We start from the raw sequence: 24,596 nt of genomic DNA on the forward strand, positions 1-24,596 counted from the left end.
GGCTGGAGCTGGAGTCTGGGCAGTTCTGTCCCTTGTTCACTGGGTGAACTTAAGCATGTGGCTCAACCTCTCCCCGAATAGGCTCCCAGGCAGTAGGACGACGAAATGGGCGGTGGGCCTCGCGGAGATAGGATTCTCCACTTGTTGGCAGGGTGCTCCACGCTTCCAGTGCTGGACTGAGCACCTGTGCGTTGGGGACCACCCAATTCCTCTGGCCACTTCCCTCAGCCAAAACCCCATTCAGCCGTGCCTCCTCCGGAACGCCGGGCAGGGCGGCGCGAGCTCCAGGTCTCCAGCACTGGGAGGAGCAAATCCCTGAGCAAGGTTGCTACAGTATCCCCCAGAGGCTGCTCCTTTAGCGCCCTGCCTAGCTGGTGAGAGCCTGAGCCGTGGGCCATCGCCTTCTCCCCCAAATCCTGCTGGGGCCTGCCCTCCCTGCAGGCCTCAGAGAGGGAGAGGACCTGGCCGGCGCCCCTGCCCAAGGCAACCACTATGGTCCTCAGGGTCCATCCACAACGTCTCCTCCGGGTCGGGTCTCGGTTCGTGGCCCCCATCCAGCAGGCTTGGGTCTAGGGGCTCCCCGCAGGGAAACCGAGTCCCCTAATTGTCGCTTCTACACCCCCTAGGTTGCCGCATCAGAGCACGCATTCCACCTAAGCCGCAGCTTTGGGCTTAGGCGTCTTGGCCAAGTGGCGCGGAGCAGAGTGTTGTCACTCCAGGAAGAATGAATGAAAAGAGGAGCTGAGCGGGGCGGGGCGCCGCCGAGGGCGCGGGGCGGGGCCGCGCAGGGCAGTTCGGCCGCTCGCCCGCGCCCCGCCCCGCCCCCGTGCCGCAGCTCCGAGGCCCCGCCCCGGCCCGCCCCTCCGCTTGCTTCCCAGGCCGCCGCGGCGCGGAGCCGGTGCCGGAACCGGTGTCTGAGAGGCGGCGGCGGCGGCGGCGGCACCGCGAGCCCCGAGCCCATCCCTGCCCGGCCCGCGCTCTCCGCCCCCGCCTCCTGGGCCGGCGGCGGCGACTGCGGGCGAGCTTGCGGGGCCCGGGCCGCCCCCAGCCCCAGCCCCGCCGGGCCCCGCCCCCCGCCGAGTGCATGAGGTTGACGCTACTTTGTTGCACCTGGAGGGAAGAACGTATGGGAGAGGAAGGTGCGCGGGGTGCGGGCCGGCGGGGCGCCGACCAAGGGGCCGGGCGGGCGGGGGCCCCGCGCTGGGGGAGAAGGGGAAGCGGGGAGCACGGGTGGGGGCCGGGCCTGGCCGCCGCGGAGGCTGGGTCTGCCGCGAGGCCGCGCCCCTGTGTCCTCCGGGATGAGCTCGTCCTTCCGAAGCCCGCAGGCCCCTCCCTGAAAAGCTCCCACTCTGTTTCCCCCTCCTCGGCCCCGTTGGGCTGCCCTCCCGCAGTCGGAGGGCCCCTCCTCCCTTTCATCCCCGCCTTCTCCCATCCCCCGACCGACGACCACCCGGGAGGAATCCCAGGCACAGCTCGCCCAGTCCTGGCCTCCATCCGCGTGCTGTGTCCACCCGGGGCTCGCCCTTATCCTGTCTCTAACCGGCCTTGGAAGAAAGAGTCGCTGGGAAAGCCTCAGCCCTGACTCACAGCCCAGCGTTTGGCCGGCTCCGTGACCTTGAGCCAGGTGCTGCCTGCTGGGCCTCAGTTTCCTCGTTTGTACAGTTGAGGGCCACATAGTTGGCCCGTGGTGCTGGTGGTTGGGAGCCTGGGGGCAGAATGGACAGAGCAGAGATGCGCCTCTGGGGAACCTTTGGATGTATGCTGGGGCCTCCACCCCCTCTCCCTGCACCAAACCCAGTGCCTGCCATCACTCTTGGCTGGGAGGATGGCTCTCATCCTAGCCGCCTCTTCTGCCCCTTCCCCCTACTGGGGCCCAAGGCTTGGGTTTGCAGGACAGTTAGGGTTATGAAGACCCCAAGATTCTCTCCCTGGGGTCTCCTTTCCTGGGTTTCCTCATCCGAGCAATCTCATAGGTCCACCAGGTTCAACAAAAGTCCTATTATGTCAGCTCCTCCAGCCCTGCCCTCCCCTGGGGCTACTGCCAACCCTCCCCCAGGTCCTTGAAGGCCCACTTGGAGCAGGCGCCCACCATATGGTAGCTCCTAGGTCCCTGGGTCCTCATGGAGGGGCAGACTGTGGCCTTGGAGCTTGGCTGGTGACCCAGCAAGCCTTACCTTCTCCAGGGCTCAGTCTCCCCAACTGTATAATGGGAAGGGGCAGGCTGGGAGATCTTCCAGGGCCCACCCAGCTCCAAGGGTGTCAGGCCCCAGGGATGACTAAGCATGCCTAGTGGCCGTCTTGAAGAGGTGTCGGGCCTCCCTGGAGCAGGTGTCTGGGAGCGCAGTCCTACGGCCCTGGCTCCATGTTAGGCCATGGCATAGCCAAGCCTTCCAGGGGGCTTCAGTACAGGACGCACCAACCTAGCCCTGTCCAGTCCCTGACCTTTGAAGGGACTGGGCAGGCAGGAGAGGAAGGGGGGCTGTGACAAGAGTGTCACCCACTGCCTTATTTCTAAATCGTGCTGCTTTCTTTCTCCGCATTTACCGTGCCAGACCCTGAGTTGAAGGATGCCATTGCTGGGGGTTGGCGGACATCTGCTCCTCCTCTTCAGTTTACAGAGAGAGAAACTGAGGCCCAGAGGAGCTTGGTAGTTCAGCTGTGGTCTCAGCAAGACTCTCAGACCTGCATTCTCTCTCCTGCTCTGTACAGCGACTGCTCAGCCTGGGCGCTGCGTGTGTACAGGAGGATTTGTGGAGGTGCATGTGGAGTTGGCGCAGGCCAGTGCAGGCCTGCAGCAAACTGCGCCTCCTGAGAATGGTTCCTAACGCCCTTTCCACCCCTGCAGGAAGCGAGTTGCCCGTGTGTGCAAGCTGCGGCCAGAGGATCTACGATGGCCAGTACCTCCAGGCCCTGAATGCTGACTGGCACGCAGACTGCTTCAGGTAGGGCAGGCTGACCTGAGCTCGGGTGCCCTAAGCAAGGCCTGCCAGAGACGTGGCCATCCCTCCTGGTGCCATCTCTGGTTGTGACTTCCAGCAAGTCCTTGGCTTCCGTTTTCCCCATCTGTGAAATGAAGCATTTGGACTAGAAGATCCCTGGAGGCCTTTCTTTTTTGTCATTCTAGACAGAAAAGGAGAGAAAAGGCGAGACTTGGTTTATGCTCGTAATACCAAGGCCTGTTGGCTCCTTGGTGGGGGAGGAGTGGAGGGTAGTGCGCCCCTGCCTTCCGGGTGCTGGTGCTCCAGAGAGAGGCCTTGGGAGGAGCTGGGCCTCCTTCATGGGCCCCAGGCTAGTTTGGAAGATGCATATCCAGTAAGACCAGTCCCTTCCCTCCGGACACCAACTCCCAAGTGTAGGAGAGTAGGACCAGAGCTGTGGTGGAGCACATGGGGACCCAGAGGTGGCCCAGCAATCCAGGAGCACCGTCCTGAGAAGCAGGGGCAGGGGGTAGCCTTAGATAGCTCTGTAGGGCCAGAGCTGGGGATGTGAGATTTCCCACATGGAGAAGTGTGGTAGGAAGCAGCTCCAGACAGAGGGCCCAGCAGGTGCAAAGAGTAGAATGGTGACGGGGCCTGGCCCAGTCAGTAAACGGCAGAGTTCAGGCAGGAAAGCACCCAAAAGGAGGGAAGGTAAAGTGGCGAGGCCCAGCTGGGGTCAGGGCATCAACCACCGGCCGAAGGAGTTTAATTTAGGCAGTGGGAGGGTCCGACAAGGATTTTTTTTTTCTTTTATAAAAATGTCTTAACATTTTCTACAATTTAGGAAGGACCAAGGCACTGTTTTAAGGACTTTTTATAGTTGGATACGTGTTGTCTCCGTGGATCGGAACACGGAGAGGTTAATTCTCTTGACCAAAGATACACAGCCAGTGAGCGAAATGAACACACAGTACGCGCACTGGCTGGGGAGCCCAGAGGAGAGGCGGGCTCCGTGTCCTGGGGTTCCCAATCAGGTGTTCAGAAGGAGGCCTTCAGGGAGGAAAGGGCCTCTGAACAGGCAGAGACAGGGAGGTGGGACAGTGCAAACCGTTGAAGGCCCGGGATCAGCTCATCTGGTTGGAACAGAGTGAGTCGAGAGACATGATGATGAGGCAAAGTTAGGATCGATTCAGTGAAGAGCCCTGAATGCCAAGATCAGTAGCTTCTGAGGGCAGTAGGGAGCCAGCAGAGAGGGTCAGAAAGCAGGGGAGGGATGTGGGCAGAAGTGCTATTGAAAAATGCCATCCCAGTGGGCAGATGGTGGTAACATGGCAGGGAAGGGACTGTCAATAGTTCGGGGCTCTGTGCCCATAAGACCTGACATAGGACAGTGACTAAGAGTGGACAGAGTTTCAGATCTAGAAGAGACGATATTTGGCAAGGATTAGCCATATTAGCCACTATTCATTGGTGACTCTTGTAATGTCATTTCATTAAACCTTCACCATAACCGTAGGAGGTGCCATTATTCGCTCGATTTCCACGTAAGAAATGGAGGCTCGGAGAAATCAAGTAACTTGCTGAAAGTTGCAACAGCCAGAGCTGGGACTCGAACCTATGTCTCTCTCACTCCAAGTCACTGCAGAGCTGAAGAAGTCAGGGGCTGTGGGGTGGAGCTGGGGGCTGGTGAGTGGGAGGGGCAGAATCTACAGCAGAGTCTGGTTTTTCACCCCGGGTGCAGAGGAGGCCAGTGGTCTCTTGGCTCTGGTGGAGCTGGGGGCCATGTTGGTGAGGAGTTATGCCCTGTCCTTGTTGAGGTGGAGGTGCAGTAGGCTAGCCAGGGAGGCAGTGCCCTCCCGAAAGCTGGCCGAGGTGATCTGAGACCGGTCAGAGGTGGGAAGGGCAGAGACAACAGCCTACTCAGTGCTGGGGGATGGGATTTGAGAAGAGGCCAAGAGAAATCCAGGGAACTTTGGGGGCCCCGGTGCATGGGGTGGGGAGGGAGGTAGAGCCTTGGGAGACATGGGGGAGGGCCAGGCGTGCAGCCACAGAAGCCACAGAAGGGCAGCAGTGGGGCAGGATGCATGGAACCTAGCTTTGGAGGGGTCCCTGCCCTGTTAACCAGCAGAGGGCTGAGGCCCTGGGAGGGGGCGGTAGGGAGGGGCACGTTGGGTTTGGCCCTGGTGTGGTGGGGACACAGGGAAGGCTCCCCCAGTGAGGGAGGGCCCACAGGCAGTAAGAGCCATGGCTTCCACATGGTTCCACGACTTACACAGTGTTTCTGGCCCCGTGGCGTGTGGTCCTCCCAACAGCCCCCAAACCTGGTTGAGGCCAACGGTGTCCTCACTCCCATGACAGTCAGGAAAGCAGCTCAGAGAGGAGTCGCTGCTTGCTGGGCCCCTGGAAGCATCTCAGTGCCGTGAAGCGGGGCTGCCACCAGCCCCTGGGCTCTGAGAGCCTTGCAGCGACAGAGTTGCTGTTGGGCCCATTGTCACCGCAGAGCCAGCCCCTTTCTCTGTTCCAGCCTCCTGGGAGGCCGTGGCCAGGCCCAGGGGGGTCCAGGCTTCCCTTTGCCCAGCTGCTGCCTCTGGGAGGTCCCTTCCCAGAAGCCTGCAGCTCAGGAGCCCTGGGGCTGCCGTAACTCGGGTAACATCTCCCTGGAGGCTGGTTGGGCTGACCCTGGATGAGGAGGGCTGAGTGCACAGCTGGCACTGGGGGCCAGAGCCTGGGCTGGGACGCCCCCCTCTTTGGGGGACTTGCAGGCAAAGAGGATGGACTGTCCATGGAAGTCAAGCTCTGTTCCCTCGGGGGCAGCACCAGAAGAAGCAGCTGCTCCCTGTGCCCAGAGAGGCTCCAGTGCCTTTGTTACAGCAGAGGCCGGGGGGCACGGAGGGTGCCTTTCTCGGGTGTGCAGGGTTGAGGACACAGTGCCGGCCAAGCTTCCCCGCCTGCACCAGAGCCCAGGCAGTAGGCCCTTCAGCTGCTTCCTGTTGTGAGCTAAGACCAAGTCCTCTTGCACCCACATCACTGCATCCTCCTCCCCTGCCGTGTGGCCACGCTGGCCCCTCCCTCTGCAGCCTCCAATCCTGAGTGCCTGGAGTAGGATAGGGAAACAGCCTGTCCGGCCCACTCCTGCACTCCCCATAGGCCTCTGGGGCCCCCCTGCGATAGGTAGCAGCAAAGGATAAAGGATGCTGGCCTCGAACCTGAGAAGATGCTGCTTCCTCCGAGGGGCTAAGTAAGTGGAAAGCCCCCTCCCCACCTGTCCCAGGCCTCGGGCAGGGCCCCTGGTGTGAGGGCTGGGGCTGGAGGCCATGGTGGGACAGACCCACCTGAGGCCGGGCAGTGGGGCAGGAGAACTGAAACTCCTTGGTCCCTGTTGGCCGCCTGTCGAGGGGAAGCAGGCCACCGCTGAGGCTCCTGGCCCTTCTGGTACAGGTCTCCCTTGAGGCTGGTCCCCCAGCTGCTCTTTTTCACCCTTGGTGTCCAGGGATGTGGCTCTGGGTAGAGGGCACCCCTGGGAGGGAAGGACCTGTCGCCGTAGGGGTTTCCACTGCTTCCCAGCCTGGCCTGTTCATCCCCCCTCCAGCCCCACAGTGCCCTCCTCTCCTGCTCAAGCCTGGCTCTGCCTTTGCTGCTCTGGGAGAGGGCTACACTGTACCTGGTATTACTCTCTTGACAACCTTTGTAGGGGCAGGGGCATTGGGGGGCACCCCAAGAGCCACCAGGCATGTACTGCCCCACCTGCCGCCTCTGGCTCCTGGCCCGATGCGGGCCTGAGGGGTGAGGGGATGCACAGAGTCAGGGGCTCCTGTGTGCCTTCCATCGGCAAAGGTCCACTGAGGCCCCAGGCGCCAGCCACCAAACTACTATGTGAGCCTGGGCTAGATCCCCTGTCTGAGATGGAGGCTGAGCCAGGGCACCCTGGAGCAGTTCTGAGGACGCTGGGGGTGGGAACTGCTCCTGGTTGAGTGCACAGAGTGAGCCAGTCTGGCAGGAAGCACTTCTATTCTCTTCGGGGAACCAGCGTTTGTAGGTGCCTGGTCTGGGACCTCGGGGAGCCGGCAGGTTAATGGCAGAGGCTGGCGGTGCAGGCTGCGTGGGGGGCCATGGGCGCATCTGATCAGGCTTCAGGGAAGTGGTTATCAGGGAGCTGACTGCACTCACAGCGTGAGTGAAGCAACGTGGGGTCTTCCAGGGCTGCTACAGTGATGAATGTTTGTGCGTGAGAAGGACTAGGAGTTTGCAGGCAGAGGTCTCCCCGGGAGGAAGGCGGCCGCTCCAGAGCCCCGACTGACCCGCCCACCGAGGTGGGGGAGGGGGGCTGCTTCCTGCAGCCTGGGGCTGTGGGGGAGACTCCCGCGGTGACGCGCTTCGTGTCTGGTGGGTCTGGTCAGCGGAAGGGCGAAGCGAATCACCGATCCGCACAGGGAGTGGGGTATCTCCCCAAGGTCACCGTGCGCTGCCTGCGCCCCGCCTCTTTGCGGAGCCTGCTCTCCTGCTGCGCACCTTCCTGCTAGGTTAGAGCCCCCTGGGGGCTGCGCCGGGGACCTCCCCGTGCCGGGTGTCCTCCCTCCTGGCTCGGTGCCTTCCTTGCCTTGTCGCCCGCCCCGTGGTAAGGTGCCCACCCACTGCAGTCGGCAGCGATTGTGGGGGCAGGAAGGGCTGCAGGGGCAACAGATGACGTCATGGCTCCCGTCCAGCCGCTGCTTCCGCTGCAGCCTCCCGCGTCCCAGCGCTGCCTCCAGAGACTTTCCCTCCCCACTCGCCATCCCTTTGAGAGAACTCATCAGACCCCGCCTTCCTGGCTTCCAAAACCCGGGCATTTTGTGTTCCCCTGCCCGCCCCCTGCCCAAAGCCCCAAGCTGTGGTCCCCAGCCCCTCCCCTCAGGCTACCAGACAATGGGGAACTGGCTGGATCCTCTTAAAGGGACAGTGTCCCAGCAGCACTCTTGCTGCTCTGCGCTCCCTCCTCCTCCCCCCTCCCCTCCCCAGTTCCCTAGTTCAGGAGCAGTCATTGAGTGCAGTCAATGAGTGCTGCCCTGTGCAGGCTACGGTAGAGCAGGAGGCTTTCCCGGCTGCCTGGAGCACAGTGCTCTCTGACCCAGCCCAAGTCTTTCCTGCCCTCCTGTCTCCTGGTTTGTTCCCCCACTGAACCATGAGCTCAGAGCCTGGGCCCTCCTATCCCTATGCGACCTTGGTACATCACCCGGAGCACCCAGACAGCAACAGAGCTGGACGGGTCCCCTGGCCGTTCTCTGCGCAGTGTGTACTCCGGCCCAGACATACCTGTGCATGCCAGGACCTGGGTCAGGCTTTGCAGAACCCAGTGGAGCTTGTGCCCGGGGTTGAGGAGGGTGTCAGTCACTGGGGGTCCCACATTTTTGCATTTACTTATTACCCTGGCTTAGCTGAGCTGCTGGTCCCCACCCGACCAGGACACTTGCCGGAAAGACGTCAGGCATGTAGGTCTAGCTCCTGGCCTGGGGGGTGGCACATAGAAAGAAGCCTGTACATCATTTCTCCCCATCTGCCCTTCAGGGGCCCCACCAGCCAGGCCTTCCCGCTGCCTATGCAGAACCCCGTTCTTGTGACTGGCAGCACTCGTGGGGCTGGCTGAAGCCTAGGGAGCCGGGAGATCCCCTCTCTTAACTGACTGACTGGTCTATACTGAGCTGAACTCCTGCCTTGTATCTTGGTGGAACTGGGAGTATCTTCATGGGGCCTGTGGTGCCCATCTCTGTGACCTTGGGCAGGGTAGACCCTCGTAAGTTCATCTGCCTCATCTCTAAGACGAGGATAGCCATGCCTGCCTCATGGTGGCCTGTGAGGATTAGTACATTTATTAAGCAAGAAAATGGAAAGGTGCCAGCACTTAGTAGGTCTTCACAGCGCCGAAAGGTTACCACCATCTACGTCAGCCGCCAGAGCTGCCTCCCTTTGCTGGGAGCGGGGGGAGAGGGAGGGAGAGGAAGCCGACTAGACTGGAAGAGTGGGGCTCACAGTTCCAGCCCCGCTTCCCCCCACCCCGCGACCTGAATCCTGGGCTCCCAGGTTCCAGCCCTCCCTGGGCCTGACTGGTGGGTGACTGAGAGTAACTTGCCTGCCCTCGCTGGCCATCTTCCTTCACGACAAGGGACAGGGGGCTCAGATGAGTTGCACCTCTCAGTCCAGGTCTAGCAAGTGGGCCCGACACCCTGGGTGCAGAACTGCTGAGGGTGGTTGTTCAGGCTGCACGTAGTACCAAGGCTTTGGGCTGAGGGGCCACGGCAGAGGGGGTGGGGGTGGGCGCTGAATCCATCCCCGGCTCCACTTGCCAAGCCCTGTGCCCCAGCACAGGCTGCTCCCGTCCAGAGGGTACACCTTTCTCTAGTGCTGCCTGTAGACTGGAAGGGCCCAGGTGTGCGGGAGGGGTGGGCCCCTCTGAGCCCCAGCTCCCCTTCCACCCAGGTGTTGCGAATGCAGTGCCTCCCTTTCACACCAGTACTATGAGAAGGATGGGCAGCTCTTCTGCAAGAAGGACTACTGGGCCCGCTATGGCGAGTCTTGCCACGGGTGCTCAGAGCACATCACCAAGGGGCTGGTCATGGTAAGCACCCCTCCCCCACTCACACACCTCACCTGTGTGTGTGTGTGTGTGTGTGTGTGTGTGTGCGCGCGTGCGTGCATGTGTATGTGTTTTCACAGGTTTCCCTGGTCCAGATCTCTCTCCCATCATCTCTCTTGTTCTTCTTTTCACTAGTTCTCTGATTCCTCTGTGGCTCCTGAGCCTGTTTCTCTGTCTGTATCCCTCAGCCCGCTATTATGGAGGCAACTCTGTCTGCCCCGAAGTTGGTTTGGGGCTTTCCTTCTGAGAGGAGGCCGAGGGGAGGAGCTATGGGGGCTGAAGGGGTTGCTGAGGTGGCTTGTCCCCAACTCCCCTTCCAGGTGGCCGGGGAGCTGAAGTACCACCCCGAATGCTTCATCTGCCTCACATGTGGGACCTTCATCGGTGATGGAGACACCTACACTCTGGTGGAGCACTCCAAGCTCTACTGGTGAGTGCCCCGCCCCTCCCTGCGCCTGGCGTGCCCCCCCCACACCGTGTCACACGTCTCCCACGCCAGGGCCCTTCCCCTTTCCATGTGGGGGGCAGTCATAGTGACAGTGTAGAAACCACTGGGAAATATAAGACACAGCAATCAGGTGGAGAAAGCCTCAGACATCAGCTTTCTTTTCTCTTCGTTTTTTTCTTTTTAATATTTATCTAATATTTTGGCTGCGTCCGGTCTTAGTTGCGGCATGCAGGATCTTTTGTTGTGGCGCGCGGGCTTCTCTCTAGTTGCGGCGCGTGGGCTCAGTAGTTACAGTGCACGGGCTTCGTTGCCCTGCCGTATGTGGGATCTTAGTTCCCCGACCAGGGATCAAACCCACATCCCCTGCCTTGGAAGGCTTATTCTCAACCACTGGACCGCCAGGGAGGTCCCACAGACATCAGCTTTCTTACTGACATCACTGCTGTGCAGTTCTGGCACCAACCCTCAGAGTTAGCACCAACCCTGTGAGCTCGGGACCTGTCCCCAGCAAGTTCGCCCTGACTTCAGTCACCGGCCACAAGTTTGGGAGTCCCCAGGCCGCTCGCATTTCTGACCGATTGGCTGCAAAGTCAGGGATTCCCACAGCTCTCTCAGCTTTGATACTTCGCTCAATGACTCAGAGCTCAAGAGAGCGCTATACTCACAATTACAGGTTTTTACTAAAGGCTACAAATCAGGACCAGCCAGATGAAGAGACGCAAAGGGCAAGGTCCAGGAGGGTCTCGAATGCACAGCTTCTGTGCATTCCACCCATGGAATCAAGACGTGTGACCCGTCCTCCCTGGCATCACCAGAGTTTTTATTGGGGTTTCATTATGTAGCATAATTGATTGAATCACTGGGCATGGATTGAACTCAGTTTACTCGAGGTCAGGCTGGGTCAGAGCCATAGCCCTCTGATCACGTGGTCAGTCTTTCTGGTGACCAGCACCCACCTCCCTGCTGCCTGAGTCATCTCATTAACATTAGCTCAAGTGTGTGAAGGGCTCAAGAAAAAGGAAGATACTCCTGTTCCAAGGATTTAGAGCCAAGGGACAAAGACCAGACAAATTCTTTATTATGGCAACACTGATAAAGCTGGATTTGAGGGCAGCATGACTTTTGAGGATCCCAAATGGACTCTTAATGACTTCCTGCTGGACTGGACTTATCCCCAGGCCTCATCTTGGCCAGCTGACAGAGCATAGACAACCTAGAGTGAGCCCCGGAGAGGGGCAAGGCTGGGCTGAGCATGCCCAGTTCCTGCTTCCCAGCCCAGGCAGCCAAGATCCTCCTCTTCCCTTGGGGAGCAGTGAGGGGAGGGTGGGAGGAGAAGAGAGCCTGGGGCTGAGGGATCAGGGTGGGGGTGATGCTGGTTACTGTCCTGACACACTTTTCTTCCCGCTCTTTGGGTCCCCACTGCCTGTGGCTCTTGCAGCGGACACTGCTACTACCAGACTGTGGTGACCCCCGTCATTGAGCAGATCCTGCCTGATTCCCCCAGCTCCCACCTGCCCCACACAGTCACCCTCGTATCCATCCCAGCCTCGGCTCATGGCAAACGTGGTCTCTCGGTCTCCATCGACCCCCCTCACGGCCCGCCAGGCTGCAGCACAGAACACTCCCACACCGTCCGCGTCCAGGGGTGAGTGGCTGGCCTGCTGAGGCTGCAGCTGTGGGCACGGATGCTCTAGGTGGGTGGCCGACCCTGGGGCAGGGGGGCCCTGAGAATGGGTGAGCACATGGGCCCAGATGGAACCCAGCTCTGACAACTGGTATACCAGATGCCTGGTCCAATCATTCCTCCAAAAAAAATAACAAATGTTAGATAAAATATTTTAAATGTTTTCTTTAATCCCTGCATGACCCAACAAGAAAGAGAAGTAACCAGGTCAGGAATAAATGAAGGAAGGAGCCCAGGGGTATCAGCAGAGCACGGAAGTCAGCCATGACTTAAGGGCAAATCTGAATTGGGTGAATTAGGCTTCAGTTTTCGAGTCTTCTCATGGCTGAGCCTCTCAAAGCCCTGACTTGCTCAAGGAAAGTGAGACTAATAAGAGAGCGCCTCCCCACCCCATAAAGCTGCAACCCCCAAAGGGCTCTCAGGGTGGGGAAGAACAAGAAATAAACCACACCTTCTACCAGCCGCCCCTGGCAACCAACTCCCAGAACTGGAAGATAAACTGATTTGAACCTAAATGGAAGGGGAGAGGGACTCTCCCCTGAGAATTCATACACTTGGGTTTGCCGACCAAGTTCACATGCCTGGGTGGTTCAGAAAACCTCCAGGCAAAATTGTAAAAGTTTAAAGTACTTCTCCGCTAGGGGTAATGTCCTCAGGCCCTGACAGAATCAGGTGCAGATCCTGTCTGGAGGAACCCACCTCCAGGCTTCACAGAGTTTCTCTGAGATAAGCGTCCCAAGGAAGGTGAGCCATTTGGTCAAAAATCACAGAGAACAAGGCACTGTGAGCAAGAACCAGTGGAAACAACAGGTGGCAGAAGCAGACCTACAAAACCTGCAGATAGTAGGATTATCAGAAACAATACAAAATAATTATGCTCCATATGTTTTAATAAATAAAGAGATCCTTGGGAAAAGTGAGTAAAGAGCAAATGAATTTGGAAAAGAACCACATAGAACCCCTAGAAGTGAAAGATGGGTTTAGCAGTAGAGGAGGGTTTTAAACAGCTGAAGGGAGAAGCAAAAACGCAGCAAGGTGAAAATAGGGAAAGAGAGGTTAAGACATACGGAGGACACAGTGAGCAGCTCTAATCATCCATCTAGAATCACAGGAGAAGAGAGAATGGGAGAGAGGCAGTATTTGAAGATATGATGGCTGAGAACTTCCCAGAGCTGATAAAAGATACCAATCCACAGACTGAAACCCAGTGAATCCCAAACAGGAAAACTAAAAAGAAATTCACCCGTAGATTCCCCCACCTGGTGAAACAACTACACCAAAGGCAAAAGAAAAGACTTTAAAAGTAGCCATAGGGACGACTTCCCTGGTGGCTCAGTGGTTAAGAATCTGCCTGCCAATGTAGGGGACACAGGTTTGAGCCCTGGTCTGGGAAGATCCCACATGCCGAGGAGCAACTAAACCTGTGTGCCACAACTACTGAGCCTGTGCTCTAGAGCCCACGAGCCACAACTACTGAGCCCCTGTGCCAGAGCTACTGAAGCCCTTGCGTCTAGAGCCCATGCTCTGCACCAAGAGAAGCCACTGCAATGAGAAGCCTGCACACTGCAACGAAGAGTAGCCCCGACTCGCCGCAATAGGGAGAAAGCCTGCGTGCAGCAGCAACAAAGACCCAACGCAGCCATAAGTAAATAAATTTATTTAAAAAAAATTTCCTTCAAAAACAGAACAGGGGCTTCCCTGGTGGCGCAGTGGTTGGGAGTCCGCCTGCCAATGCAGGGGACACGGGTTCAGGCCCTGGTCTGGGAAGATCCCACATGCCACGGAGCAACTAGGCCCGTGAGCCACAACTACTGAGCCTGCGCGTCTGGAGCCTGTGCTCCGCAACAAGAGAGTCCGCGATAGTGAGAGGCCTCCGCACGCACTGCGATGAAAAGTGGCCCCTGCTTGCCACAACTAGAGAAAGCCCTCGCACAGAAACGAAGACCCAACACAGCCGAAAGTAAATAAATAAAATTAAAAAGTAACTGTACCATTTAAAAAAAAAAAAAACAAAAACAGAACAGGCTGACACCTGATTTCTCAACAGAAACAATGAAAGCCAGAAATAGTGAAATGATATATTCAATGCACTTAGCAAAAAAGAACCATCAAGTATAGAATTCTATACTTGATGAAAACATTCTTCAAGTATGAAGGTGAAATAAAGACATGTTAAGGCAGACAAAATGAGATTTGATACTAGCAGATCATCCCTAAAGAAAATTCTAAAGGTTGTAGAAAAGGTCCGAGATGTAAGAAGAAATGAAGGTTAAGGGGCTGATGCAGTTGATAACATGCCATGAGATGTTGAGCAGTTCCCTTTTCCTCTCGGGTCTTTGGGGTCTCTGTCTGAACAACAAGGAAGTCAGATACCTTGGGGCCTTCTAAGATTTCTCCTGGGCCTTCATGGACCCTTGAGAAATAGTTTTAAACGTTCCCCGTGTCTGGGTGTGGGAGCCACATGCCAGCTTTCTTTGGATTCAGTGAACGTTTCTCACATACCTGCCAGGTACCAGGCCCCGTGCCTAAGCACTGGTGAGAAGTGAAGGTGGTACTGCGGGGGGGGGGGGGGGGGGAGGTTGGGCTTGACTCTGCATCTCCACCCCCATCTTGAGCATCAGCCAGGCCAGCAGCTGCCTTCCATACACAAGTGAACAGACAGATTGGTGAGAGAGATGGGGAAACTCCCAGACCAGCTGGTCCCTGACAACTGGGCAGAATTTTAGGAGTAGAGGGTCCATGGCACCTCCTCCCTGCCTCCCTCACTGGGTGAGCATTCTTTCCTGCTTCTTTTCCCCCCTTTGGCCATACTGTGCAGCTTGTGGGATCTTAGTTCCCCCACCAGGGATCGAACCCGGGCCACAGCAGTGAAAGCACCGAGTCCTAACCACTGGACCACCAGGCAGTTCCCTAAGGAATATATATATATATATATATTTTTTTTTTTTTTTTTTTTTTTTTTTTTTCGGTACGCGGGCCTCTCACCGTTGTGGCCTCTCCCGTTGCGGAGCACAGTCTCCGGACACGCAGGCTCAGCGGCCATGGCTCACGGGCCTAGCCGCTCTGCGGCATGTGGGGTCTTCCCGGACCGGGGCACGAACCCGTGTCCCCCGCATCGGCAGGCGGACTCTCAACCACTGCGCCACCAGGGAAGCCCAGGAATATATTTTTGAGGCTATATCCATAAGAAGTCTTTATCCATGAAAATATATTCACTATTTTTTAACTTTTTTAATCCTGAAAATTTCAAATTTACAGAAGAATTACTAAAATAATAAGTATATTGAATACCTATACACCTTTTACCTAAGTTCACCAATTTTAACTTTCTACCACACCTGAGGCATGTGTGTCTCTCCCTCTGTCTATGTACTTGTGTGTATGTACATATATATACTTATTTGTATATACACACACGTACATATTGCTATATTTTACTAAATCATTTGAGTGGAGGTTGTAGGCACCATTGACCCATCCTCCCCCCACATACTTCAGACCTTCTCCTAACAACAAGGGCATTCCCTTACATGATTATCCGTTGTATCTTATAGTGTAATGATGATATTGAGGAAGTGTAACATTGACACTTTTATTCAGTATCCAATCCACATGCGAATTTTGCCAGTTGTCTCAACACTGTCCTTTATGGCAGTTTCCCCCTTGATCCAAGATCCAATCCAGGATCACACATTGCATTGAATCCTCATGTCTCTTCGGTCTCTTTTAATCTGTGCCAGTTCCTCAGCTTTTCATTGTCCGTTGTGACCTTGACATGTGTGAAGAGTGCAAGTCAGTTAAGGAAGCGTGCCCCTCCATTGGGGTTCTACAGAGGGTTCCTCTTCCTTAGGTTTAAGTCATGCATTTTAACCAGATAACTGATGCTGTGTCCTTCTCTGTGCATCTTACTGGTAGACACAGGATGTCAGTGAAGTGCTCCCTTTATTGGGGATGTCAACTTCGATTATTTGGTTAAAGTGCAGTCCACTCTCTCTGCTGTAAAGGATTTCTTTCCCCTTTGCAATGTAACCAGTTTGAGTCATCTGTGAGATATGAGTCTGTAAATATCCTGTTTCCAGCAGCCTTTCACTGACTCTAGCATCCACAGATAATTCTGTGACGGCTACGAAGTGGTGATTTTCTGTGTTCTTCCTGCTGTATTTATTACCTGACTTTCCTGTGTAAGGAAGCACTTCTCCCCCATGTGAGAGTATACTCTCGATAATTGAAAAATTGCTAGCAATCTGTTTTTCTTAAAGCTCTCAGTCTCCTTTCTGTCCTGCCCACCCTCCCCCAGCCCTTCCCCATCTCATGTCAGAGACAAAGTGACCATTCTTTGAAAAGCTTTTACAAAGACAAAATGACAATCAGACCGTTAACACCAAGGAGTTAAAAGAAGCAAGTAAATTTGGCAAGTTGGCCATTCTGTGAGTTAGTTTATGGCCAAGTAATCCAGGGCACCAGCCCCATCTCCACCCTGCAGCTGTGGCCCAGCCCAGGCTACTGGCTCCTTCCCGCCGATCCCAGAGGAGTGGGAGCCTTAGCTTCATCTTGCAGGGCAAGTTTGGGGGTCAGGTAGGAAGCAGTGGGTCCAGACGCTCTTAGGACTCTTTGACGCTTGTCTGCCCCACACGTACCAGCCAGGTAGAGGGAGAGGTCTGTCCTCCATGGCAGAGACAACGCCCTGTTGAACAGGAGCCCCTGAGCATCTAGTATAGGGGGGCAAACACCTGGAGGGCACGCCACTTTTCTCCAGTTCCACACCCACGGCAAGCATTGTAATTAGTATAGAACTCTTCCCACCAAACCAGAACTCGGTGTTCCCGCCAGTTGCCACCTGCCGTTCACACAAGATAGAATGGTTTGCCCCACGCTCCTGATCTGATCCCCTTGGCCTTGGTTTCCTAGCGGGGTGAGCAGGGGTCTGACCACCGCTCTATGCCCACAGAGTGGACCCAGGCTGCATGAGCCCGGATGTGAAGAATTCCATCCACGTTGGAGACCGGATCCTGGAAATCAATGGCACACCCATCCGGAATGTGCCCTTGGACGAGGTATGGGTCCTGAGTCTGGTTGGAGGTGGTGCTCCCCTGAGAGCACCACCCCTGAGACTCACCTGTCCACACTCCTGCTCTCCCCAGATTGATCTGCTGATCCAGGAAACCAGCCGCCTGCTCCAGCTGACTCTTGAGCATGACCCCCATGACGCACTGGGCCACGGGCTTGGGCCTGAGTCCAGCCCCCTGGTCTCCCCGATTCATACTCCCAGCGGGGAGGCGGGCAGCTCCGGCCGGCAGAAGCCTGTCCTGTAAGTCAGCCCTGCACCTTGATGTACTGTATCTTGGTACTTTCACTGACGCTGGGCCTCAGGGGGCATGGGACCTGGTCCCTACCCTCCGGTAGCTCACAGTCTGATGGGGGAGTCAGCCCTGCAAAAAGAAGGAGGCCGGCAACGGGTGCAGGGAGCTAGAAAGAGGAAGGAGAATGAGGAGCAAACGGGGAAAGCAGCACCCCCAGCTGGGGATGACAGCGCTTCCAGGGTGGACCAGCGCTCTGGCTTCGAGGAGCAGCTGGCCAGCAGCTCAGAATGCTGGGGCATCGGATGTGTTGGGGAGTGATGGGCTCTGAGGCAGAAGCTCGTGGCGGGGTCTTCGCGCTTTGCCCATCCCGGGGCGCCACCGAAGGGTGTTGCAGCACAGTGACGTGTCTCACAGAGACCACTCTGGTCCCCGTTGCGGGGAGGTGCCCAGGACCAGAGACAGCTGGGGGACTGTTGTGGTGGTGCAGGCCAGAGGGGCCAAGTGCCCTGTACCCTCTTAAAGAGAGGTGGGGGGGCACCAGGAAGAAGCCCAGAAGCAGCCTGGTCCTCGTGCCACTCACTGCGGGGGTCTGCTCAGGACTCCTGGTCAAGGCTTTGAGGGGGACACCTGGGATGACAGCCTTTACACTAAGAAACTGATACTGAAGGCATGTGTTTCCTCCTCCCCTGCATTTGTCTGGAGCTCAGGCTACCCTGCAAGGCCACCTGTGGGCATTCTGGGCAGGTAGTCTGCCTCTGCACTCCAAGGCCTGGGACTCACATGCTGGGAGACAAAGCGTCTGATCCAGGGTCACCAGGCAGAGAAGGCCTAGGGCAAACATTCCTACCTTAACAGGAAGTCCAAGCCAGACAGGGCACTGGGTGCTGGCATCAGGATGGGGCAAGAGCCTTATGACTGCCCCAGGAGAGCTGTCCTCTGCCGCCCTTTCTGGCTGTACGGGTGACTGTACATAGACTGGCATCGATGGGGCATGGCAGGCAGGGGGAAGGGGGCAGGGCTGAGACCTGGCCTCCCCCCAAGGGGGCCTCGTCCAGGTGCCCACCTGGTGGCAGCGGGCACTGGGTGTGTCCCCCCAGGAGGAGCTGCAGCATCGACAGGTCCCCGGGCGCCGGCTCGCTGGGCTCCCCGGCCTCCCAGCGCAAGGACCTGGGTCGCTCCGAGTCCCTCCGTGTGGTCTGCCGGCCGCACCGCATCTTCCGACCTTCGGACCTCATCCACGGGGAGGTGTTGGGCAAGGGCTGCTTCGGCCAGGCCATCAAGGTACAGGGCACGCCAGGCAGGGATGGGGCTGTGGGTGGGAGCAGGGGGGCAGTCTGTGTGTGACCCATTGGTCCTCCACCCTCCTCCCACCAGTGTCCCCAGGAAGCCCCAGCAGACGGGTATCTGGCTTCCAGACTCGCTGGCCAGAGCTCTCCTCCACCTGGGCCTCCCTGAGCTAGTTAGGGGAAGGGGACTTACTATACATAGACCACGAAAAGTGGCTCCTCGGGGTGGGGGATGGGAGGGCAGCCCGGACTGACCCTGAAGGCTCCCTCCCCCCGGCCCCCTTACTGAGCCCAATACCAGCCCCCTCCTGGCCTCTGGGCTGCTCACCCCCTTCACACTCTCCCCCAGCAAGACACGAGCCCTTCCCTGGCTCTGATGTCACCTGGCTATGACCAGACTGGAAGGTTCAGAGTTATACAAAAGGCACCAGCCAGGTTGTCCACGTGTGCAGACAGGCCCCAGCCCCTGTCCCTGGTCAGAATCTGTGGTAGAGCTACCATTTGACTTCCAGGAGACAGCCCAGCAGAGCAGAGGAAAGAGAGCTGGCCTCTGGGTCTGGCGGTCCTGGACCCAAGCCCTGGCCACCCCCCTTCCTGCCACCTGGGTGACTGTGGGCCCGGTGGGAAACCTTCTTGAGTCTCAGTTTCCTCACCTGTAAAGGACTTAAGTCCCAGCCCCTCGGGGGCCGGGAGCATCCCATGAAAAGTCTGCGAAGGGCTTGAAGCCGTCTGTCCGTCCGCCTGGGGTGGGGCTGAGTCTCAAGCCCTGGGCGTCCCCACGCAGGTGACACACCGGGAGACAGGCGAGGTGATGGTGATGAAGGAACTGATCCGCTTCGATGAGGAGACCCAGCGGACGTTCCTCAAGGAGGTGGGTGAGGGGCCTGCTGCACCCTCTCCACCAGACACCTAGGACCTGCCCTGCCCTTCGCCACTGAGAGGGGGTGGGTGGCAGAGGGCTCCGGGAGGATGTGTCGCTCAAGCCCACGCTGGAAGAAGAGAAACTATCTGCCAGGAGGGCGAGAGGGGCAAGGACGCCGCTGGGGGTGGGAGCAGCCCAAGCAAAGAGCACGGCAGCCGGCAGGTGTGACCCCGGGGGCTTGAAGGCTCCTCCATCTTTGGAACTGTCCGTGGTGGCCTCTGGCGGGAAACGGGGAGAAGGAGACGTGGGCCCAGCCTGTTTGCACCCCACCAGGTGAAGGTCATGCGATGCCTGGAGCACCCCAACGTGCTCAAGTTCATTGGGGTGCTCTACAAGGACAAGAGGCTCAACTTCATCACCGAGTACATCAAGGGTGGCACGCTCCGGGGCCTCATCAAGGGCATGGTGAGTGCCGGGCAGAGCCCCTGCCTGAGACCCGTCCCAGCCGCTCCTGCCCTAGGACCCTGGGCCCAGCGGCTCCTCTGTCGGTCCCAGTCTCCTCCCAGGCTCTTCACTGGGGATCGGCCTCTGGTGTCAGAGGCCCTCCAGACCCTGATTCTGAATCAAATAAGGGAGCAACTGACTCCATCTAAGGTGGGGGGGGGGAAGCTGGGGCCCAGAGAAGGGTGGCAGCTTTGCTGAGGGGATGCACAGGCTGTCAGGTTAACCCCATGCACCTGCCATAGGTTACCTCTCCCAGAGGGTCTTTGTTTTGCTTCTAAGCAAAACCAAGTCACTTACTGTTTGCCATGATGTATAAAATTCAGAACTTGCTGTAACAGCTTGGATGAAATTACCGATCCTCCTCTAAAAAAGAAGCGTTTGGAGGGGAGCTTCTAGCTCTCCTGGGATGCTGACGGTGCCCCGGGATCCGACGCTCAGCATCACCACCCCAGCATCACCCTCAGACCCGGAGACCCTGTTCCCTTCCGTCGCCGCTGAGTCCTCAGTCCCTTAGGTTGGATTACCTGCTGTCACCAGAGTATGGTCCCTGCGGGCTCCGGACAGGTGTAACTTCTCAGAGGGATTCTGTGGTCCAGTGCAACTTAGAAACGCTGGGCTGCATCAGCGCAGGCTTCCTGGCTGCACCTGAATCTTTAATACGTTCTGATGTCCTTGCTCTCCCACTTGAGGTCTCCAAGGAGATGGGGGGAGAGAATGGGGTGTTTCCCCAAATGATTTGAGCCCAGAGCCCTGTTCTCCAGAGTGACTCACCGCAGCTCTCTGCAGGCGACCTTGCCAGGCCTGTCTCTGCTGGGCCATGAAAGCAGGTTCAGGTTTTTTAAAAACTCGAAAAAATGGGATTTTGTAGAAGAGAGAGTTTTTGTTCTCAGAGGAGGTGGGTCAGGAACTATAGAAGAGTATCTCCCACCCCGTCACTGTTTGGAACCAGTTCTGTTAGAAAATTGTTTTGAATTATTCACCCACAGCCCTTAGAGGGGACAGTTGTGAGGGACTTCCTTGGCAGTCCAGTGGTTAGGACTCAGCACTCTCACTGCCGGGGCCACAGGTTCAATCACTGGTTGGGGAGCTAAGATCCCACAAGCCACATGGCAAAAAAAAAAAAGAAAAAAAAAGAAGGGACAGTTGTGGGTGTAGAAGAGAGTTGGGGGTGCGTCATCAGACCCTACAGGACAGTCGCCTCTTCCTATCTCTCTCTCACCCAATGTCCTGCAACTGTGACCCTGTTGGCTTATCCTGGTCGTTCTCCCCACCTCCAGGACAGCCAGTACCCGTGGAGTCAGAGGGTGAGCTTTGCCAAGGACATCGCTTCGGGGATGGTGAGTAGGCTCCGATTGCCGCGGGGCGTGTGGGCTGCGTGATCCGGCCCCACTTATAAAAGCATCTCGGGGCTTCCCTGGCGGTCCAGTGGCTAAGACTCCGCGCTTCCACTGCAGGGGGCGCGGGTTCCATCCCCGGTCAGGGAAGTAAGATCCCGCAGGCCACGCGGTGCGGCAAAAAACGGAAAACAAAACACGTTCTCCAGCGCTCACCTAAACTTCACAAGTTTAGAAATGGAAGGCACAGGAAGCTTTGAGAGAGGACAGAGGGGATCCAGTGGGAGGGGGGAAGGTGGGAGCCTTGGGGTGACCAAGGTGGGGCTGGGGGCCCTCAGCACGGCTGCCCCCTGACCCCAGTGCCCCCCACCCTCAGGCCTACCTCCACTCCATGAACATCATCCACCGGGACCTGAACTCCCACAACTGCCTGGTTCGTGAGGTGAGCAGCCGGGCTGGGAGGGGACAGCGGGGGTGGGGGGGGGGGCCGCCCACCACGCTGCTAGATGTGCGGGGGTGGGGCCTCTGCTGTGAGCGTGGCCTTGACGGAGAGCCGCCCGCACCAGGCTGCACCAGGGGCTGCTGGCCCGGAGGAGGGCCCGGGTGTGTGGACTGGGGTGGTCAGGGCAGGCTTCCTGAAAGAAGCTTTGGGGGGGGATGTATTTCAATGGGGGACAAGTGGGCCCAGGGAGCCCGGCTCTAAGGGGCAGTGACTGAGGGACCACAGGCTGTGGTCGAGGAGGGAGTGGGCAGGTGGTGCCAGGGGCGTGTCTCAGTGTGGCTCTGCTTCCGGGTTACCCAGAACAAGAACGTGGTGGTGGCCGACTTCGGGCTGGCGCGGCTTATGGTGGACGAGAAGACGCAGCCCGAGGACCTGCGGAGCCTCAAGAAGCCAGACCGGAAAAAGCGTTACACGGTGGTGGGCAACCCCTACTGGATGGCGCCCGAGATGATCCACGGTGAGTCGGCAGCCCCGCCTGGCACATCCCCCAGGGCCCCACGGTCCCAGGCGGAGCTGCAGGAGGCGGAGGTCCTGCCCTGCCCCTCTTTGAGTCCTGTCGTTGGTTTCCTTGTGCTGCTGCAACCAGTCATCACACACTTGGCTTAAAAAACACAAATTAGGGTTTCCCTGTGGTGCAGTGGTTGGGAATCCGCCTGCCAATGCAGGAGACACGGGTTCGAGCCCTGGTCTGGGAAGATCCCACATGCCGCGCGGAGCAACCAAGTCCGTGCGCCACAACTACTGAGCCTGCGCTCTGGAGCCCACAAGCCACAGCTACTGAACCCCACGCACCTAGAGCCTGTGCGCTGCAGCAAAAGAAGCCACCGCAAATGAGAAGCCCGTGCACTGCAACGAAGAGTAGCCTCCGCTCGCCGCAACTAGAGAAAGCCTGCGCGCAGCAACGAAGACCCAGTGCAGCCAAAACCAAAATAAATAAGTAAATAAATTTATTTTAAAAACCCCACAAATTATCCTGTAGTTCTGGAGGTCAGGAGTCCAGTATCAGGCTCACTGAAGTCTGAAGTCTGGTGTCAGCAGGGCTGCATTCCTTCTGGAGGCTCAAGGGGAGAGGATCTGTTTCCTTTCCTTTTCCAGTTTCTAGAGGCTGCCTCATTCCCTGGCTCCTGGTCCCTCCTCCAGCAAGGCCAGCAACGTAGACTCTTCTCTCTGACTTCTGTGTCCATTGTCACATCTCCTTCCCTGACCCTGACCCTCCGCCCTCCTTCGTAAAGACCTTTGTGATCCCATAGGGCTCAGCTGAATGATCCAAGATAATCTCATCTCGAGATCCCTGAGTCACACCTGCAAAGTCCCGTATAAGGCAGCTGTTCACAGGGTCCAGGAATTAGGACGGGGACACCTCCAGGACCATTATTCAGCCTCCCACAGATCCCCTTTCTCCCACTCCATTTCTTTTTTTTTCAGGCCTGTTACACAGTGGTCCCATGTGTGCCCAGACTGGGGCTTTATCAAGCCTCTCCACAGGCAGGGGACATGCAGACACAGGGTCAGGGCCGCAGAGCCAGGGTCATCTCAACGCCAGCTCTGACCAAAGTTAACCCACCCCCCAATAGCTTAACCTGTAAATTGGGGTTAATAGTCCCTATCTTTAAGGAGTAATGTGAGAACTAGATAAGGTTTGTAAGCTAGTCAGAATTCAATAGAGAGTGGCTGTCTTGATTATTTTTAACGTCGTTAGAGAGAGGGTATTGTTTCCATTTTACAGCTGAGGCAACTGAGGCTCAGAGAGTCTGTATCAGTCCCTGAGGCTGCTGTAACAAATTACCACAAGCCAGGTGGCTTAACAACAGACACTTATTCTCTTATAGTTCTGGAAGCCAGAAGTCTGAAATCCAGTAGAGCCGTGCTCTCTCTGGGGATTTTAAGGGAGAATCCATTCCTTAATGCTTATAGGTTCTGATCCTGGCGTGTCCGGACTTGTGGCCACATCGGTCCAATCTCTGCCTCTGTCTTCATGTGACTGCCTCCTCCTCTGTGTCTTTTCCTTTTCAGTCTCTTTTATAAGGACAACTGTGATGGCATTTAGGGCCCGCCCGGATAATCCAGGACTGTCTCATCTCAGGATCTTTAACTTAATCGTAACTTCAAAGATGCTTTTTCCAATAACATTCACAGGTTCCAGGGGTCTGACACAGTTCTCTTTCGGGGTCACCACTAGGTCCATGACCTGTCCAGAGTCACATCGCTGGTTAGTGACCGAGCTGGGCCTGGAACCCCTTGCCCAGGGCTTTCACCTTTACCCACTGCCTACCCCCGCCAACAGGTTGGCTCAGACTGGGTGGGCTCGGGTAGTGTCAGAGCCTAAGGCCTGATCCTGCAGAGGTTTCCAGCATCTGCCTCCTGTCCTGACCTGCTGGCCAGGGCATCCCCCCAGTGGGCGGGTCCCTGGCCCGGCACCCTCACCAGCTGACGTCCCTGGCCCCGTGCACCTGCTGACAGCGGTCTCTTCATCCAGGCCGCAGCTACGATGAGAAGGTGGATGTGTTTTCCTTTGGAATCGTCCTGTGTGAGGTAGGTCCGGGGTGGGCTCACACTCTCAGGCTGCAGGCTGAAGTCTGCAGGGGCCCCAGGCCAGGGAGGCTCTGGGAACGGGGCTGCCCACAGCCACCTGCATTCCCAGGGGTGTGGTGGTCCAGGGGGCGCCAGGCCCGGGTGTGACCTGCCCTCGAACCCACCTGGGTGATGCCCAGTCCCAGGGGCCCTGGGTAACTGCTGGGCTTCGTGCTGGACAGATCATCGGGCGGGTGAATGCTGACCCAGACTACCTGCCGCGCACCATGGACTTTGGCCTCAATGTGCGAGGCTTCCTGGACCGCTACTGCCCTCCAAACTGCCCCCCAAGCTTCTTCCCCATTACTGTGTGCTGCTGTGATCTGGACCCTGAGAAGAGGTGAGTGGGTTGGGGGCTTAGGGTGGGGTGGTCCCCAGCAGAACCCGAACCCACCATCCCCCTGCCTGTCTCCCCAGGCCCTCTTTCGTGAAGCTGGAGCAGTGGCTGGAGACGCTCCGCATGCACTTGGCTGGCCACCTGCCACTGGGCCCACAGCTGGAGCAGCTAGACAGGGGCTTCTGGGAGACCTACCGGCGCGGCGAGAGTGGACTGCCCGCCCACCCCGAGGTCCCCGACTGA

At 57.5% G+C, this 24,596-nt stretch overlaps 1 protein-coding gene across 1 annotated transcript; it reads left to right on the plus strand.

The window, feature by feature from the left end:
* Nucleotides 1-1,084: 1,084 nt before the first annotated feature.
* On the plus strand, nt 1,085-24,596 carry LIMK1 (LIM domain kinase 1). The gene is made up of 16 exons (XM_065892074.1): nt 1,085-1,139; nt 2,846-2,942; nt 9,369-9,507; nt 9,846-9,955; nt 11,412-11,618; nt 16,606-16,711; nt 16,799-16,965; nt 18,055-18,238; nt 19,028-19,114; nt 19,439-19,570; nt 20,887-20,946; nt 21,320-21,385; nt 21,746-21,902; nt 23,922-23,977; nt 24,199-24,356; nt 24,434-24,596. Exons 1-16 carry the CDS (start codon nt 1,085-1,087, stop codon nt 24,594-24,596), a joined length of 1,944 nt encoding a protein of 647 aa, XP_065748146.1.

This window comes from Phocoena phocoena, chromosome 15 (assembly GCF_963924675.1).
Source record: "Phocoena phocoena chromosome 15, mPhoPho1.1, whole genome shotgun sequence".
NCBI lineage: Eukaryota > Metazoa > Chordata > Mammalia > Artiodactyla > Phocoenidae > Phocoena > Phocoena phocoena.

Coding starts and splice junctions, on each gene's coding strand:
- LIMK1 (XM_065892074.1), top strand. CDS start 1,085: ATGAGGTTGACGCTACTTTGTTGCACCTGGAGGGAAGAACGTATGGGA. Junction 18,239..19,027: donor GCTTCGGCCAGGCCATCAAG/GTACAGGGCACG, acceptor GTCCCCACGCAG/GTGACACACCGGGAGACAGG. Junction 19,115..19,438: donor AGCGGACGTTCCTCAAGGAG/GTGGGTGAGGGG, acceptor GCACCCCACCAG/GTGAAGGTCATGCGATGCCT.